The sequence below is a fragment of the Epinephelus lanceolatus genome, chromosome 6, assembly GCF_041903045.1.
Source record: "Epinephelus lanceolatus isolate andai-2023 chromosome 6, ASM4190304v1, whole genome shotgun sequence".
NCBI classification, from domain to species: domain Eukaryota; kingdom Metazoa; phylum Chordata; class Actinopteri; order Perciformes; family Serranidae; genus Epinephelus; species Epinephelus lanceolatus.
Window position 1 is genome coordinate 30,760,213 of NC_135739.1, and position 18,501 is coordinate 30,778,713.

General features: G+C 41.0%; 1 protein-coding gene across 26 annotated transcripts in view; it reads left to right on the forward strand.

The window, feature by feature from the left end:
• Positions 1 to 18,501, forward strand: part of dock7 (dedicator of cytokinesis 7) — a 54,081-nt gene that overhangs the window by 19,618 nt on the left and 15,962 nt on the right. For 12 of the 26 annotated variants that reach the window (XM_033621534.2, XM_033621527.2, XM_078168956.1 and 9 more), the window contains exons 15-33: positions 3,529 to 3,646; positions 3,961 to 4,031; positions 6,076 to 6,214; positions 6,326 to 6,427; positions 6,621 to 6,707; positions 7,499 to 7,730; positions 8,202 to 8,366; positions 8,590 to 8,610; positions 9,026 to 9,195; positions 10,237 to 10,329; positions 12,023 to 12,112; positions 13,956 to 14,051; positions 14,177 to 14,317; positions 14,640 to 14,753; positions 15,193 to 15,360; positions 15,720 to 15,859; positions 16,260 to 16,429; positions 17,444 to 17,622; positions 17,942 to 18,124. In XM_033621534.2, the coding sequence (XP_033477425.2) occupies positions 3,529 to 3,646; positions 3,961 to 4,031; positions 6,076 to 6,214; positions 6,326 to 6,427; positions 6,621 to 6,707; positions 7,499 to 7,730; positions 8,202 to 8,366; positions 8,590 to 8,610; positions 9,026 to 9,195; positions 10,237 to 10,329; positions 12,023 to 12,112; positions 13,956 to 14,051; positions 14,177 to 14,317; positions 14,640 to 14,753; positions 15,193 to 15,360; positions 15,720 to 15,859; positions 16,260 to 16,429; positions 17,444 to 17,622; positions 17,942 to 18,124 (2,479 nt within the window). The remainder of the gene's footprint in view (positions 1 to 3,528; positions 3,647 to 3,960; positions 4,032 to 6,075; positions 6,215 to 6,325; positions 6,428 to 6,620; positions 6,708 to 7,498; positions 7,731 to 8,201; positions 8,367 to 8,589; positions 8,611 to 9,025; positions 9,196 to 10,236; positions 10,330 to 12,022; positions 12,113 to 13,955; positions 14,052 to 14,176; positions 14,318 to 14,639; positions 14,754 to 15,192; positions 15,361 to 15,719; positions 15,860 to 16,259; positions 16,430 to 17,443; positions 17,623 to 17,941; positions 18,125 to 18,501) is intronic. The other 14 variants (XM_033621531.2, XM_033621536.2, XM_033621538.2 and 11 more) reach the window with 5 other exon arrangements.

Consider the following 18,501-nt stretch of genomic DNA (forward strand, 5'->3'; position numbering starts at 1 on the left):
CCTCCCTCCCCCCACTACCCATTTAACCCCAATCCCCTCTCCATACCACACCCTACACCGTTCTCCATCTGTGGTGCAGAGCTTTAGCTGATCAGCAGAAAGCCAACAATGGCCATCACAGGTTTTTGATGGATCGTCAGTCTGATCAATCTCAAACCTTATAACCCTGCACACACTTTGCTCTGATTGATAATGCAGTGTGTAATTAATGCTCTTGGGTTTGATTTAGCATCGTGCTGAATCAGCCCAGCACCACGCTCTCTCTCTCTCTCTCTCTCTCCCTCCTTCCTTCTCTTTGTGTGTGGAGGAGAGCGAGCCTGTCATCTGTGCCAGGGTTGAGCTTCTGGGCATGAATGATGTCGGAGAGTTTGGACAGTGTGTACTCATCATCTTGGTTTTATTGCTCAGCCTTGTCATTTTTTTCAAGTTTGTCATGCCTGGTGTGATATTTTTTAATGTCACCAGACATGAGATGGGGGATATATAGTTTCCTGATTAGCTTGCAGCTTTTAAGGGATCTTTCTGTTGCTCTAAGTCCTGTCGTAAAAAAACAGTCTTTATGGGAAATTCTTAGTAAGTTGTTTCACGCTGCAATGTTGGTGAAATATGTCCACCTTCAGCCAGAGAGGGAGGAGGAACTAATCAGCAAAATGACTTGGTGCAGTATAATTGAAATATAAATATTTATACTTTTGGCACTGCGTGCTGCATGGCTCTCAACCTCTAAAGTAAATCTGTCATGTTATGTAGTGTGAAAAAAGACTCTCAGACAGAATAATTGCCATGTCATGCAGTGATTGCATGTTCTGGCGAATCAAAGCCTAAAATTGGTTCTCGTTCACACAGGAATGTATACATTGAAAATGTGCTGTTTTATGGCTTTTATGGAGTCTATTTATTATTGCTGTTAAAGTATATTTTCATTTGTCACCTAATCTGTCACTTTTATGGCAACGGATCACATGATTACATTACTATGAATAGCAGAATGTACTGTAATATTTGGCTTTGGTTTAAGATGGAAAACACTTCTGGCACTCTGGCTGTTAACAGTGCACTTTAAAATACCACACATTCATCTTAATGAGCTTTCTCTAGTAATTTGCGGTTGTTAGAATGGATTACTTTAGCTTTCATTAATGAGGGACTGCTACTTTTTCATATGGACAGAACAGAAAGAAAAGGTCCTATGGAAAGAAAAAATTGGCCATGGACTGAGTGAACGTGCCAGGAATTTGCTCCATCAGCATAAAGCTGGTAAAGATATTTAGTATCCGTCATGCCAGCACGGTGGTTAGCGTTTTGGCTTAGCAGCAAGGGGGTTGAGAATTTGAACCTAACATGACCTGCTGGGGCCTTTCTTTGTGCAGCTGGCATGTTCTGTCCAAGTTTAGATTTGCAGCGCAATTTTCACTCACTAAATCGGCATTTAGTCACCTCAGCAGTATAGCTAAATAAATAACAGGATGTCCTCTGTCCATCACTGTGTTTGTTTTGTGGAAGCGTTAGCTTTGTGCTTTCTAATGTCATCTGAATTTTTGATTGTCCATACTGCTGTATCTGAAGCTATACCGATTATTATCATGCATACTATCAATTATCCCTGTGATATTCTTGTAATTCCATGCATTGATCACCTTGTTTGTTGACCTCTGGGTGAGAGGACTGCTCTGATAATGTGTTGTGAGTCAATCTTTTGTTCTGTGGTTGGATAGTGTGGATCCCCTCCACCACTGCCCCATCCTTTGTTAACCACAAGGTGAAAATAAAAGTCACGTTCACTCACTGTTGTAGCACCTCATTGGCTGAGTCTGTCAGTCTGACTGTCATGTGTTTATATTTAGTTGCACTTAAATAGGTCTCTAATTTTTGATCTTGTTTTAACAGATTTTTGTGCTTTTAAGAAACAGACACTTGGGTGGACCGAAAAGGATTGAATTAAAACTGTAATTAGGAATAATCTAAGATTTGTTAATCCAAGATTATTTTCAATTCTGTTTTAAAGATTATTTTTTCGGGCTTTTGCCTTTAATGAATAGGACAGAGTGAAATGGGGTGAGAGAGAGAGTAGGGGGGTGACATGCAGCAAATGGTTGCAAGCCGGAGTCGAACCTGCGACCGCTGCAGCGAGGCATCGCCTCTGTACATGGGGCGCCGGCACTGTCCACTACGCTACCGACGCCCCTTCAATTCTGTTTTAAAGTCTTAAACTCAGCTTGTCTAAAGTTCTCGCTTTATTCGATTATTATTTTTTACCATTTTGATTTAGAGGAATATGTGTAAAATCAAACCTGGAGATAGGGTTGCCTATAAGAATTAAGGTCTGGTGCTGGTGGGATGCAGTCTAGTTCTGCTTGGTCACTATAAAGTGGCACTTGCAACTGTACAATTAAAAGCACAGCCTCTACAAATATGGATCTAAGAGTCTCATCCATTCAGTTATTCAGGGTATAAAGGTTAAAATTAAATGTCTGTTAAGTTTGGGCTGACAATATTTGTGAAAAATACATTGTAGCAAGTTGGACCATGTGTGTGCTTTTTATACAAATTGTAAAGCGTGAGCAAAGTTCTTCTACTCGCTATACATTTCTGCTTGTCACATTGTCCTCTGATCATGGTAGACTTACAATTTATTTACTGTTCCTTCTCTGCATGCTTTGAATTACTAGAGAGTGCCCACTGGTAAGAAACTCATCCTGATCTATGTTTAGAGTCAGCAAATAATGACTTTGTCCCCTTACAGTATGTCGCCTCTGGACTCAAAGTGGGGAAAGGTCTGTAGCTGTAGTGTGACTTTGCAATGCAGAATTTCTTCCACAGTATTCGTGTGTACTGATTAACCGGAGTTGGATCTGATGAGATAAGCTGACCAATCAGTGATACTTCCTCGCTGTGCTTATATGGGGACTTCAGTTTTTCCACTGAAAAGTCATCACGGGGTCTATTTCAGTTCAAATTCAGCAACCCACTTTAAAGCTGCCATTGTTATTGTTAGGACATGGTACATGGAAGGAAATGATTTCCAGTAATCAGACCAAAGGGATTCCCACGCTTCCTTGTCATTTGTGGTTCCAGCTGTGGTCTCTGTGGGGCCGTCCCCTACAGACTCGACCACGTCATTGCGGTTTGTCAGCTGATCCCGGGTTACTTTGCACTTCCTATTGTAGGACTTACTCCCCCTTCCCATCAGTGTAGTGACCAGTGTTTTCGACAGTACAGTACCATTCCTTTTTCTGACAACGATCATAACAATGATCAGGGCTGTTGAATTACCCAACCAACCACTTTCAGTATTTTATCCGAAAATGCATTTTGAACAGTGTCTTACAACAAGTTAACATGTTGTAGCTGTCAAGGTGTGAGGCAGAATCAGCCATAATGTCATTTGAATTATTTACATGATGGTTCCCCTTATGATGACCTTTGCTCAACCTCTAGTGCTAGCTATTGCTACTTTCAGAAGAAACATAGATAATGACATAATTTCTGATGTGCCTTGTTTTCTCTGTGTTTGTGTCTGTCTTTCAGGAATCTGCTGTATGTGAACCCTCAGAGTCTTAACTTCGCTAACCGCCAAGGCTCTGCCCGCAACATCACAGTCAAAGTGCAATTTATGAATGGAGAGGATCCAAACAATGCAATGCCGGTACGTCATGATGAAATGTTGAAAGATAAAGAAAACAGTTTTTGTTTTTGAGGTTATCTTACTCCAGTCTACCCTCTCAGTGGTATGTGTTGTTGTGTTGACACCTACGAACTGATACCATTTGATGGTAAAGTTATAACACTGGTCCAGTGTTGTGGCATTTGGTAAGACTGTGGTTGTATGGCAGAGCACTGTATTGTCCTTGTGCATGCTACCTAATAAACTCTAGGTAAATATATGTTGACAAATGGTCATAATTAATTGTAACATGATTTCATGACCACTTGATTGTCAATATGTTATTCATCCCCCAGGTGATATTTGGCAAGTCCAGCTGTGCTGATTTTGCTAAAGAAGCCTATACTGCTGTGGTGTACCATAACAGGTAAGTTCGAGTCTCTACAGAGTGCTGAAGGGAACCTGTGATGGCGATGAAACGCAGCCAAACCATCCAGATATCCAAACGTTCTGACTGAGAGCTCCATAGCAATAGCATATTTCAGTTCCTTCCAGTAGTTAATATCAACATGATATGATTTATATGATGACCCCTCTCTGTAATGTCATGTTAACTCTTGACATGCTTAGCCTTGTACTCACATGGTCTTCATGATTATCATGGTATTTGCCGATTGAAAATTAGCCTCGCAAATATTCTCCTTTAATTTGACATCAAAGTAATATCTACTATTACACCTCCATTACCTTACCATTGATGGCGTTCATTAAAGAATAGCTGGAGTCAACCTTCTGGATATTGTCAAGCGGTGTCCTTGGCACACGTTTCTTTCATCTCTACATATAAGCTGAGGGGTCTCTAATATTTTATCACCACTATCAGGTGTTTTTACGACATCCAGCAGTTTGTCATCTGTCACCCAGGGGTCACACCTTCAAGGCTAAAATTAATCAACCTGTGAATAATGTACCACTATGACCAGGATAGCCAGGACTTAATCAGACTCTAAGAAGTGCTTATGGGCAACGGCCAATTACAGTCTGCGTTTCACTCAGAAGTAGTACAATATTTCTGTTGTCAAAACTCTTAAAGGAACATATGAAGAAAATTGAATGAAAAGGGGACAAAACAGCTCTCTCTATTATTAGACTTGTTTTATAATCTGGAAAGCTTCCACGTTGTTACACAGCTTTGATGTAACGTGCTCAGCCAATAACCCTTTATCTTTTACACAGCGGTAAAAGTTGCTCCTGGTAGTGTTCTTTCTCGAGGATTTTTCTTGCTCTGGTCCATAAACTAAATGTTTGTTCCCATGAGAAATAACGGCCCCTCTGTGATCTCTTAAAGCACTTTTGGTAATTTCAAGCCTCAAGGCAAGCCTAGTGTGTTTGTTGACTGGCCTGCTGTACTGAATTTGGGAGTTGTTTGTTTTTGGGCACTGACCTACAGTCAAAGCTTCCTCCTGAGGGACTAAAAAGAATTCAGCTGAAGTGAGTTATGATGCATTAGGTAATTTCTTTCTTTTTAGACCACTTTGACTATAAACACCTGCTCTTGCTTTAGACAAACATTCCAAAGTTATAAATGGGCTCAGCTGGAAATAAATGATTTGTGCATGATGCACATCCTTAGCGTGTATATTAGCCTGTTTAGCCAGAATCTGAAAGCATGGAGCAAACCATTCTCAATAGAAAAAAAAAAGCAGTGGTATGACCCCATACATATTTATGACCCTTATTCCTGATTCATAAACATGTTATATAGAGAGCTCACCAGTATTGAGGAGGAACTAACAACAGAGCAGGTACCCATAAGCAGATGCTTTATCTGAAGTGAGACATTGTTTTGATTATAAACTGTGTTCAGGCAGTAGAATATTCATGGTCAATGTGGATATGATTAAAACTATTAAGTTTAAAGGTAGGATCTGGAGGATTTTCAAACAAAACAAAATATAGACATATACAAATGAAATCCTGCTTAATCATCACCTATGGGCTTCTACTCATGTGTGGTGGTGACTCTGTTTGCAGAGCTCCTGCCCTTTAACTGTATTTTGATGTTTTTGTGAGCTGAGGCGGATATTTCCCCAGCCAATGAGAGAGCGCAGGTGCCGTGCCCGAGCGTGTCCGAGCGTGCACCAGCGCGAGCCTTGCCTGAACCTCTTCTGTGAAGCCTTCTTCCGTACCTCCGGGCTCTGTACACCCGGGAGAGTTGAGCCTGATAGGAGGGGCCAAATTTTAATGTGTGTTTACAAACAGCAACTGGAAAATCCTCCAGACCCTACCTTTAAGTGGAATGCCATTTAGATGGCAGCCTGAACCACATGACTCAACACCTCTACCTACTCTGGAAACAAATCTAATTTAGGTGGTTGTCCTTCCTAATCTACCAGTTCATGGAATATGAAGCAGCTTGCAACACTGTGGTTGAATAGTTTTATATTATTGTTACTAATTGCTGCCAACAGATCCCCTGATTTTCATGATGAGGTCAAGATCAAGCTGCCTGCCTCCCTGTCGGACCACCACCACATTCTCTTCACCTTTTACCACGTCAGCTGTCAGCAGAAGCAGAACACACCACTGGAGACCCCTGTGGGATACACGGTAGGTAACAGCCAGCTACAGCTTCAGGAACCACATGTGCTGTTACCGTGGTTGTAGAAAACAGCTATTTGACTTTTACCGTTATCTTTTTCTTCCCTGTTTTCTCTGTAGTGGATCCCAATGCTGCAGAATGGGCGTCTGCGGACGGGACACTTCTGTCTGCCCGTGTCTCTGGAGAAGCCACCGCAATCTTACTCTGTTCTCTCACCAGATGTAAGACAGTTTTTTTAATAAGAATATACATGTTTTTACAGTATAAAGACATTTATTGAAGTATGAAGAAGTATGATTATAATACAGATGTATTTGAAAAGGCTGCCAGGTCTCAGCCTTCTACGCACAGTGACCAATCATTCATTTACACGGCTTGTAAAATGAGATTTACTCAGGTGTTTTTGTATTTCAGGTTCCTCTCCCGGGGATGAAGTGGGTGGACAACCATCGAGGAGTTTTTAATGTGGAAGTTGTGTCTGTTTCAACCATCCACACGCAGGTAACAGTATTGTATTCATTAGTTTTACTAACAGCGCTCGGGGGATTTGCGGATTAACCTTCCTCAGCTCTCATCCTCTTTTCTCTGTTCTGTCTTCCCTGTTTTTGTCATACATTTGAGCAAAGGAAAAAATGCTGCTCGAAAATTATATTATCAAAATAACCTGCTTTTCAGGAATGAGGAATAGCTGTTTTATTATAATATCAGTTGCCGTAGAATGATTTTCTTAAGCATCACACACAGGTTATCATTAAGAATTTCAATTTCATATCAAGAGAAACAAACTTAGTGTTTTCACATTTAGACAATAATCTCCACAGCACCAGTTCATTAGTGGGTGAAGCTGGTCTCGGCAGTAATTTACTAGGTCTACTCCATCTCTATGTTGGCCGGTGTGTGGAGGGCTTGACTGTGGTCCCCAGGAGCCTAACTGGGACTAATGTTCTCATAAATCACTGCTCCAGGCACAGATTAGACTTGCTGGATTCTACTGTGTTCTTGTAGTAGCGTTCGTTTTGTGGTTTCCGCTCGGTGAGCCAACTTACAGGCGAGTAGATCCAAGCTTACTTTTGTTTGTCGACTTCCTTCCCCTCTTTTCTCCTTCACCTTTCTCTACCTTTAACACTGTTATATTTTCTCCTCTAATCTTCTTCATGCTTTCTTTTCTGTCCATTCATCTCTCTTCTTCTTTTTGGTTCTTTTACCATCTGTGTCTTTCTGTATCCTCCTTTTCTGCATTTGTTTTAACAACAAATTTCTCACGATGTCTCCTCTCCCTTGCACCCCTCCAGGACCAGTACCTGGATAAGTTCTTTGCCTTGGTGCACGCCCTGGACGAGCACATGTTCCCTGTCAGGATAGGAGACATGCGCATCATGGAGAACAACCTAGAGGCCGAGCTCAAGTCCAGCATTGCGGCACTCAACTCCTCCCAGCTGGAGCCGGTGGTTCGATTCCTTCACCTTCTGCTCGACAAGCTGGTGTTGCTTGTAGTGAGGCCACCAGTCATTGCTGGGCAGATAGGTATGATATGCATGTAGCCTGTGTGATATACAGTATACATATGATGACCACATATATTTTATATATTTAATTACTATGAAAAAGGAAAAATGCAAAGAAAAAAAATGCAATAATTATGATTAAGATTCAACTGGACAGATGTCGATATGAGACAACTGACTCCTACATAGTAGAACTAGATATCATTGTTCAGCTCATGTACTCTTTTTTTTTTTACAGTAGCCACTGTATTCTGCACAGTAACACAAGCACATAATTCTTATAACAAACTCTATAAAGTTTTTAAGTTGTTTCAAAAACAGTATTGTGCCATCTGAGTCATTACAATCCCAAAAATTTTGTAAAAACAATATTTGGGAGACATAAAAAAGGTCTAAATATTTATGCTAAGAAATGACTTGCTATGTGATCGCCTTTTTGAATGTCTTATTTCGTCATCCTTTGCACGTGTCACTTTGTTTGTCTTTTTAGTGAACCTGGGCCAGGCATCCTTCGAGGTCATGGCGTCCATAGTAAACCGGCTTCATAAGTATTTGGACACCAGCCAGGACATGCATGGTCGCAACGGCCTGCTGTCCTCCTACATCCACTACGTCTTCCGCTTGCCCAGCACCGACCCCAACTCACCCTCTCCAGGTATTCCACCATCAACACAGTGAACCATCTTACATTTTTCTTTATTCTGTACCTGTTTTTTCAGTTTTCTCCTTTTAAGTTAACTTCATCCTACCTCCAACTCAACTTCACTGGGTGTCTTATTATCAGACCTACCTGCCATAATTTTTCTTCTTCGATTTCTTTTTATCTTTTGCCTTTTTTCCCTTCCACATCCATTTTGTCTTCTGCCTGCCCAACACAGACCCCAACTCTTCCTCAACAGGTAGATATGGCCCGCCACTGTACATGTCATTGTGTGAAATTATTCTTCCCTCTAAAATTAATATTGCTTTGTAGTTTTTGAAGTAGTAATCCACTTTGGTTGAGCATTTGATGTGTGATACATGATTTCCTGCAATCAGTCACGTATTGGCTAACTAACCATCCACTGCCAAGATCAATGGAACTATAATATTTTATGAGTAAATATTTTTATGACTTTCTTACCTGTGTGTTCACCTCTGGCAAGATAAAGTGTTGTGTTTAGCTTTTTGATAAGAGGCGGGGTTGGTACAAATAAGGCCTTTTGAGCTAACAAACAACCAATCATATGAGTGGAACCACAACGGCTTGGTAGACGTAGTTATTCCCATCACATCCCAGTTGTTCTATTTTCCTTCCTCTGTGTGTTGTCCCAGGCCCGGGAGGGTTGGGAGGTTCAGTTCACTATGCCACCATGGCTCGCTCAGCTGTTCGACCAGCCAGTCTCAACCTTAACCGCTCCCGTAGCCTTAGCAACAGTAACCCCGACATCTCCGGTACACCCACCTCTCCTGACGACGAGGTCCGCTCCATCATTGGCAGCAAGGTAAGGTCATCGAACAATGTCTTCGGTTATACATGAGCCTGCAACTTGTTTTATCTCTTGTAGTGTTCAGTTGATTTTCTGTTGCGGCATGAAAGAGGAGCTCAAACTTAAAATGCGGACAGAACCAGCAGGGATCGATATTTATGTTTTTTGGCACTATTGCAGTATTTGGCTTGTCCACACTGCACGTGGATGACAGATATCAGAGTTAAATATTTAGCATTGCCGTAGTCTTGCAGCTCTCATCGATTTGTGATGTATTTTAGACACGCTCATGTAAGGTGATTGAACTCAAGTCTCCTCTATAGTTCTTTACTCACATCAAGGCAGAGACCTTCCATGTGCACAGTGACCCAGGGGGCTATTTTGTCACATGCAAACTGTATAGCCAATACGTAAACATAAGATCGGACATCTTATCTCTCTAACCGCTGTAACAGCAGGTTACCTGACACACACGCAGTGCTCAGTGTGTGCAGGCTGTTAAAGGCACAAGAGACGCTAAGTTTACAGACACATCAAACAGCAGATGCTGTCATGCAGATACAACAGCACATTGTTTTATTAGTCATTAAGAATAGCTTAGTCATGTCAGTCTCTACTGGTTTTGTTTCCTTTTAATTTATCTGTTGTCATTTATTTGGTCTTGTTTTAATTCGTGATTTCCCTCTTCAGACATTTTATTTAACCCAAAAGTATCTAAGCAGTGAGTGAATGCAGCCCCTTGTTTGATTGATGTTCCCTTTGCTGCTGATACTTAACTAAACCTTTCTTCTCTTGTCTCTGAGGAAGGGGAAGTTATTTCTGACACAGAGAGGGAGAGAGAGAACCTATGTGCTTTGCTCCTCTGTGGTGATGATTTTGGATTTTATTAATTTACTGACAGCTAACCTGTTTTGGGCCCTTGGCATCTTCCAGCAGTCCTGAACCTCTGAACCTCTTTTAACCTGTCATTATTCCTTCCCTCCTCCTTCCCCCGTGCTGCTCGCTCATTCCCTTGCTTCCTGCCTGCCTTGTGTCCTTTGACCATGGCATGCCTAGGGCTTAGACCGCTCCAACTCGTGGGTGCACACCATGGGCTGTAAGAGTGCCCCCTGGGGATCCAGCCCTGGGTCCGCTCCAGAAACCATGCAGGTGGTTTTATGAATGCCCCGTCCTCTACTTTGCCTCACTACAAAAAAAACTCACCTTACTCACCTTGAAGGGATACTGGGATATTTGGAGTTTTGGTTTATTTGTGTACTTTGCCGGAGTAACTGGCAGAAAGGTGAGAGTTGGGGCAATTTATATCCTTAATGAATATTTTAGGTTTTACATTTTTTACTCCCTCTTTTATGTGTTGTCATGATCATATATTTAATTTATAAACTCAGCCTATCGTGAAGCTACTTTTGGACCTATTCACAACATCAGAGATTTCTAAACCATATCCAGTGTGACTGGTGTATCACAAAGACATGAAAGACCAAAACTTCAGAATATTACAGTATTCTGGTAAACTTTAAATCACAACCCTCCCATGATCCCATACATGGGAGTCACAGCCGCTTCCATGACCCTCTATCTCTCATACTAGAATCGTAGGTGTCATCCCTCTTTACTTGTCACATCTAACACCTCCCTTTTTCTCAGTACTTGCATGAAAAGACACATAGTCTAAATCCAAATATTCGCATACCAGTTTCCCAGAGTTAATCATGGCAGCAATTTCTTGGACATTGTTGGCCTCCCTTTTTTTTCTGTATCCAGCCTGCCTGCCATTTTGAGCCTACGGTGGTCAGTTGTTGCCAAACCCAAAACCAAGACATACTGTGATCTTTTTATGTGCGTATAGTTCACAGAGGACTTTTGGAATAGTAGAGAAAAAGAGTAGTGTTAGAAATCATCGTCATTCGCAGAGTAGATTTTTTATTTGCCTTCACTTTATTTCATTTATTCTTTCCTTCTCTCTTTTCTGCTGCTAACATTCATTCTCTCTGCTTCAACCTCATAGTCTCCACTCTCAGATAACATCCCTGCATGACTTTACTAACCCTGCATAGCATTCACTTTGTCACTGGAGCATGGTATATCTGTGAGTGTGAATGTGTGTCTGTCCACATGCGTGAGGTCATTTGTCAGCTTTCCATTCTCATGTGATGTTATGTCCTCTGTCACTTTAAGTTGCCATGACATATGCCTGTGTTTGTCACAAATTTATGCATTCAATGTGATGAATATCAGACAACCAAGATTAAGTGAATTCTGTATATTGTAATTATCAAATCACAGCTAGTTTACAACATGAAATTAATTGTGCCAACACTGACAGAGCACGTGCATTATCAGCATTTAACCTAGGACGGAACATTATGTTAGTCTGTCTACCAATACTGTGGGATGGTTTTGTCTTGTGCCATTTTGCATCATTGTACAATTGTATTCTTCTGGAGGGATGCAGAATGGCACATCTTTAAGCAGTGGCTGTAAAATCAAGGACAAGAAAACCAATATAATATCTTCACTTGATCTTACAGCCATTTATGCAGCTATTTTGCATCCCTCTTTTAAGGCACTCAATCTGTATCTGACTGTTGTAGATTATGGGTACAACGCTTTTAAATGTTGTGGCCCTGTCCTGTGTCTAATTGTTTTGTGTCTCCATGTGTGACAGGTGTGTGCAAGAGATCACAAAAGTGTGTAGTGTGCGTGTCTGTGTGTGTGTTTGTGGGTGTGTGTGACCCAGCAGACACATTTTCCCTGTGTGCTGAGGAAAAAGGTGCAACCCCACGCTCCCGTTGCTCCTCCACTAACCTTGTTGTCACCGTTCCATTCATCCCACCCATAGGCCATGGAGCGCTGTGGCAATCGCATGTCTTCGCACACTGAGAGCGCCAGTTTCTTGCAAACTTTAACAGGACGGTTGCCCACAAAAAAGGTAGAGCAATTTGCACTGGGGGAGGAGCCAACCCCCCGCCCACCTCTCAAATCGCCTCCTCACCTGTCTTGTCTGTGGATGTGTGCCTCTGGATTGGTTGATGTCGTATTTGGTGGTTGTGGAGTCTTGCTGAATGCTGAATGTCACTGATCTGCCTCTTGTTCTGAATGTGTCGAGGAGTCTTTTTTTATGTAACATGAATGTTGGTTGTAGTCTGGCTAACTTTGTCTGGGAAGTCTCCTTTTATTGTGCATTATTCTCTCAGGTATTAAGTGCATATATTTTTTATTTAAGAATGTGCAACTTCCAATCAGTTTACCGTGACACTACAGGAGGTACTGCACCAGAATAACACATGGTTATTTAGGTAGCCATAAGGATACAAACCGCTATAAAGTTTTCTAATATTAAAGAAGTTGTTTCTCAAAAAATATTCTTAACACAGGCTCTGTTTACAAGCTTTTTCCTCCAGAGCTTTATACCGCAATCCATGACCTACCTCAGCAGATGGAGTTTGCACAGTTGTTTATACTGAACAGCACTAAGTTGTCAATACTGACTAGTGGAAATTTTGTTTCTGATAAATACACACATAAAGATTAACAAAATGTGTCATTTCCGTATGCAGCACTTGAAGAACCAGTGTGTAGGATTTAAGGAGATCTTTTGGAAGAAATTGAACATAGCCTAATATTCATAATTATGTTTTTATTACTGTATAATAACATGAAACTAAAATTGTTGTGCTTTTGTTAGCTTAGAATGAGCTGAATAGAAAGATAGGGAGCAGGTCCTTTTCCACGCCATGTGGCACCGCCATGTTTCCACAGTAGCCCAGAATGGACAAATGAAACACTGGCTCTAGATAGGGTCTTTTGCGTTTTTACGTAATCTGAAGGCCAACATAGGTTCTCATACAGGCTTGGAAGAGTAGGGCTGAGGGAAGAGGTATTCTGTTGGTTGCAATCCACAGCCTCACCACTAGATATCACTATATTCTACACACGGGACCTTTAAGTCACATATAGTTAATGTTCGTCAGATGTAAAATGTGAATATAAGTCAGGTCCTGCCCCTTCCTAACCTGTACAATATGTCAACATGATCAAAGAAGACTTGCCAGACTCACTGGACAAGAGTCGGTGTGTTAGCCAGACTGTGTTAGTTGTTGGTTTTGCACAAAAACACACCTGAATAAATGCAAGTTAATGATGCATATTACTTGGAAGAACAACCTTTCTTTGCACACAGGAATATATTTTGATCACTTCAGTCATTTATAGCATTATCAGAGAGTAACATGATGTAATACAATAATTTGCATGGTGATGAGGATGCATTTGTCGTCGTTTCACAGAAGTGAAAGTTGTTGCACACAATATTAAATAATATTAGATGATTTTTTAAAAAGTTTTATTATAATGATTTTGTTTAGAGTTTTTGTTTTAAGCTGGTAACCCTTAACATGTCTACATATGTAATGCTTTTCAGTTAAATCTCACTTTGTCTTTAATCAAGTTAATTTTCAGTGTTGGGGGCGCAGCAGCTTTACTGGACTGCTATTCTGTCATATATATATAATATTAGAATTGCTAATCCTGGTTAACTAAACCTGCTTAACTTTTCATTTCATGCCATATCCCCCATTAAGTAAATACACTGTGGAATCCAGTTAACAGTATATTTGCTGAATAAGTCACAACATATTGATTTAAGTATAATTTAAGATGGACAGTGATACTTTTCCTGGTGCCTCACAGTCTTTCTGTCTGGCTCTATTGCCTCTCCATCTCTTCTCCTCCCTCTCCACTTCTATGTTTCCTGCTTTCCTTTTCCTACTTAGCTCTTCCACGAGGAGTTGGCCCTGCAGTGGGTGGTGAGCAGTGGCAGCGTCAGGGAGGGCGCTCTACAACAGGCCTGGTTTTTCTTTGAACTAATGGTAGGAAACAACATTTTTACACCTAAAAACTGCTTTGACTTGGATGGATATGTCCTCTATAGTTCTTAATAAACTTATCAGTGCAGTACTTTCCCAGTGACAAAATATCTTGACCATTACCACAGGTGAAGAGCATCATCCACCACCTGTACTTTACCGATCGCTTAGAGTCTCCCAGGAAGAACCGTTTCCCAGAGCGCTTCATGGATGACATTACAGCCCTGGTCAGCACCATCGCTGGTGACATTGTGTCTCGCTTTCAGAAGGTAAGTAACATCCTAGTGAAGTGTTACATATTATTACATCTATCCAGTGGGCTCATAGCTTGTGGAATATTAAGGTGGTTTAGAAGCATACAAGGGAAGTCAAGGACTATATAGATGTTACAAATGAATCCTTTCAATGTTGTGTTAAAACAGATGATTTTGACTTTCATAATGTGGCTCAATAAGTTTTAGGCCACAAGGAATGTCCCATATTATCCTTTTTGTCTGTTAGTTTCAACGATTTTATAGAGTAGAGCAAAACAGAAATCATTTTCAAACCCCCATCTCTTGAGACTTTAAGATGTTTATCTCATCCAATCAGGACCTAGAGTTGGTGGAGAGACTAAACACTAGTCTGGCCTTCTTCCTCAATGACTTGCTGTCAGTCATGGACCGAGGCTTTGTCTTCACCCTAATAAGGGCATACTGGAAACAGGTAAATACTTTAGATTCACGAATTATATACATTTCCTGTATTACTGTGTTTTTTTCATGATTAAGAATAATACAGTTTTATCAGGATTAGTAGGAGTGAAGAGAAGAATGCATATGAATTTGTATCACTCTCCTTAAAAATTTTTAAATCTCCTTTTAATGTGGGTATTTATTGAAAGCTGCTGCCAGATATTGTCCTATTTGTCCATATTCTGGTGCTGTGAAGTGCACCTTTCATGCTGTCCAAGTTAAGATGTATAAATAAAGCAGCCTTAACCTTTCCTCCCAGCGCTAAGAATATATTAAGAGCTAATTTGTGATATTTCAAGATTTCAGTTGTCTTCACAGCTCATGCTCCCATTCTTTATTTTTGTGGTTTTCAAAGTATTTCCTGTAAAAAGTAAAAAAATAAAAAATAATGTGTACTCTGCTCTCTCCAGGTGTCCACAAAGCTTTACGCTCTGCAGAACCCAACCCTCGAGTCTTTGAGGCTCGATTTCTTGAGAATTGTTTGCAGCCACGAACACTACGTCACCCTCAACCTGCCTTGCAGTCTGCTCACCCCACCTGCCTCGCCTTCCCCCTCTGTGTCTTCAGCAACTTCACAGGTCAGACAAGAAAGGGGGGCGTAGGGAAGTTGAAAAACCTGCATGCACATAGACATGCACCCTATGATACAGTGCTACACCAACAAAACAATTTGTGCAGTGATTTCCTAACCGATCATGGTGCTACTATATCAGTTATCTTTTCAAACATTCCTGCAAAATTGGCAGCCTAAAAAAAGTTGAATCAAGTGCAGTTAAAACACTTTTGGTTTGTCAGATTTTAAGGTTTCACCACTCCTCATGACAAAGATATCCTAAAAGTCACAGAAAAATGCATATTTGCTTCATTTATTTAGTAATAAATATTAATGGTCTTACTTGTTTGGATGTTCTGTGTTGTTCCCCTTTCTGTCCTGCAGAGCTCTGGGTTCTCCACACATGTCCAGGACCAAAAGATAGCCAACATGTTTGAGCTGTCTGTCCCCTTCAGAGAACAACACTACCTGGCTGGCCTAGTACTGTCTGAACTGTCTGTGATACTGGACCCAGACAATGAGGGGTTAGTATGTTTTTAATGCACACCTTCTACACTTAGGAAGAGTTTGTCTTGACTGAGGGCGAGTTGAGGGTGAAAAATGGGGTTACGTTTTAGGGTTCACTCATGTTACATTCATGGATGGGTGTCAGTATATGCGCGTGTATGCGTGTGTGTTTACCCAATAAGAATACAAGTACCGTATAGAAAGGAAGGGGGTGTTTTAGCTAGAGTCTCTATCTGTTGGTGAGAGATAAGCCTGTATGCATGCTGACAAGCATTCATGTGAGTGAGTTATGGTTACAAGCTTCTCCTGTCCTCTTACCCATTGTGCTTTTCACACTTGAAATGAAATACTGTACCTCTTTGTTCCTCTTTTTCTTTCTTTCATTTTACATTTGTCTTTTCTTCTGTTTCCCTGTAGGATGTTTGGCCTACATAAGAAAGTGGTGAGTGTTGTTCATAACCTCCTGTCAAGCCACGACTCTGACCCACGCTACGCTGATCCTGAGGTCAAGGCCAGAGTCGCCATGCTTTACCTGCCTCTCATTGGCATCGTCATGGAAACACTACCTCAGCTCCATGATTTTACAGGTAAAGATTGGGAGCATCTTTGAACAAGAATTTTGTCAAATGTCTGTTCTTATAACCAACTGTTGGCTTTCCACCATCCGGCCAGCAGCACTCTTACTAAGTTTCCATTAAAGGAATACTTCTTCCCTCAGTGATAATTTGTTTATCAATTACCCAGCATGTGTTTGCTGAATTTGCAGAAAACAGCTTTGTTTTTTATTGCATGCCTTCATGTTGAATAAGGAATTTTTGATGAATTGAAGTCATAGGGGGCCACATTTAAACAAAGCAAAATTATTTCAGATCATCAATTTACAAACTCTTACACAGCTCATGCAGTTAAATCTAAGTCTCATTTATCCAGTTGTATTCTTACATTTTCACTAAAACTGTAATATTTAAAACACTTCTGTATAAAAAGTGCAGGTGCGCGACAATCTCACACAACTTGTGTGAGATTGTTGATGCAGAAGTGTTTCAGTTGTAGCAAAAATGCATGTGCTTGGTAAGTACTGAGCATACGACTGGATAAATGGGACTTTGATTATATTGCATGTGTTGGGGACTTCAGTTCATCAAGAATTTTCTGCATTTTTTGAATCGTCAATCACTGGAGGCAGTTTCCTTCATGAATTTAATGTAAAACCGGCTGAGTAATTAAACAAATGATCATTTGGGGAGTTAAGTACTCCTTGAACTGAGAAAGTTGAGATGAGGCGTACAGCATTGTGGCACAGATGTTCAATTTGGTACACTGAGATCCTCTCTCATGAGTCATAATGTGGCAACATTTCAAATAACCTGAGCTAATGACGTGCAGTAGCATTACCTTCGTAACTCAGGACTCATTTGAATTTTGAACCCTACTCTGTTTGTCTTGATTACATCCAAATAACATTCTCACTCTCTAGTGTTCTTACATCATGCTATGAACTTTAGTCCAGATTTTCTAAATCATGTATTTTCTCTAATTCCATTTGATAGGGTAATTTAATTTAATTTGGTTCTTTTCTTCTTCTTTTTTTGTGTCACTAGAGTCCCATAACCAGTGGGGTCGGCCAGGCGGTCCCCAGGGGGCAGCAATGGGCAGCAGTGGAGAAGAGGTAGAGGGAGAGGGTAACAGTATGATCAGCCAGACTGTTGCCATGGCAATAGCAGGCACCTCTACCCCCACCCCAATGTCACGACCAAGCAGCTTCTTGCTAAACTCGCAGGTAACTCCCTGTTCGTGACTTTTGTCTGCAATTAATGGAACAGTCCGACTACTGTATGTTGTTACCTAATCTTAGAGAGACAGTTCACCCTGAAACACAAAATACATATTTTCCCTCTTACCTGTAGTGCTATGTATCAATCTAGATTGCTTTAGTTTGAGTTGCAGAGTGTTTGAGACATCGACTGTAGAGATATCTGCCTTCTCTCAAATACACAGTAATGGAACTAGATAGCACTCGTCTTGTGGTGCTCAAAGTATTGTTTTTTTCAATACTGTATTCTTTATGTCTTCTTTTCTCCATCTCTCTATCTCTCCAGGCGAGTCGTCAGCACGGGAGCTTCTCAGCCGAGTCAAGTCGTAGTCTGCTCATCTGTCTGCTGTGGGTGTTGAAGAACGCTGACGAGCTGGTGTTACAGAAGTGGTTCACAGACCTGTCGGTGTCCCAGCTCAACCGCCTGCTGGATCTTCTCTACCTCTGCGTCTCCTGCTTTGAGTACAAGGTAACATCAAGAGTGAATACACTCACTAAATGACAAGACGAGCTAAGGCTACATCCACAGTAATGTTAGGGCTAGACTTTACTTACATACCTTTTGTGGTTTTATCCTTCTTGTGTGGATACTCCTTTCCTATCTCCTATTGCTCTGGTGATGGTTAATACTCTCGGCACCACACTTTGATATGTCGCTGTGTTTGCATTGCAATGAGACTCAATCTGTTTTTTGCCGCCTTTATCGCACATTACTTTCAGTAACACTTCTACCTCGTTGTCGGTCTAAGCAAGGAAGTATCTGGTCTTACTGCCATCTCCGTAGTATTTTCTGTATCTAAGCAACCAACTGCATGGTTGACAATCTGCTTCTTGTTTACATCGGCA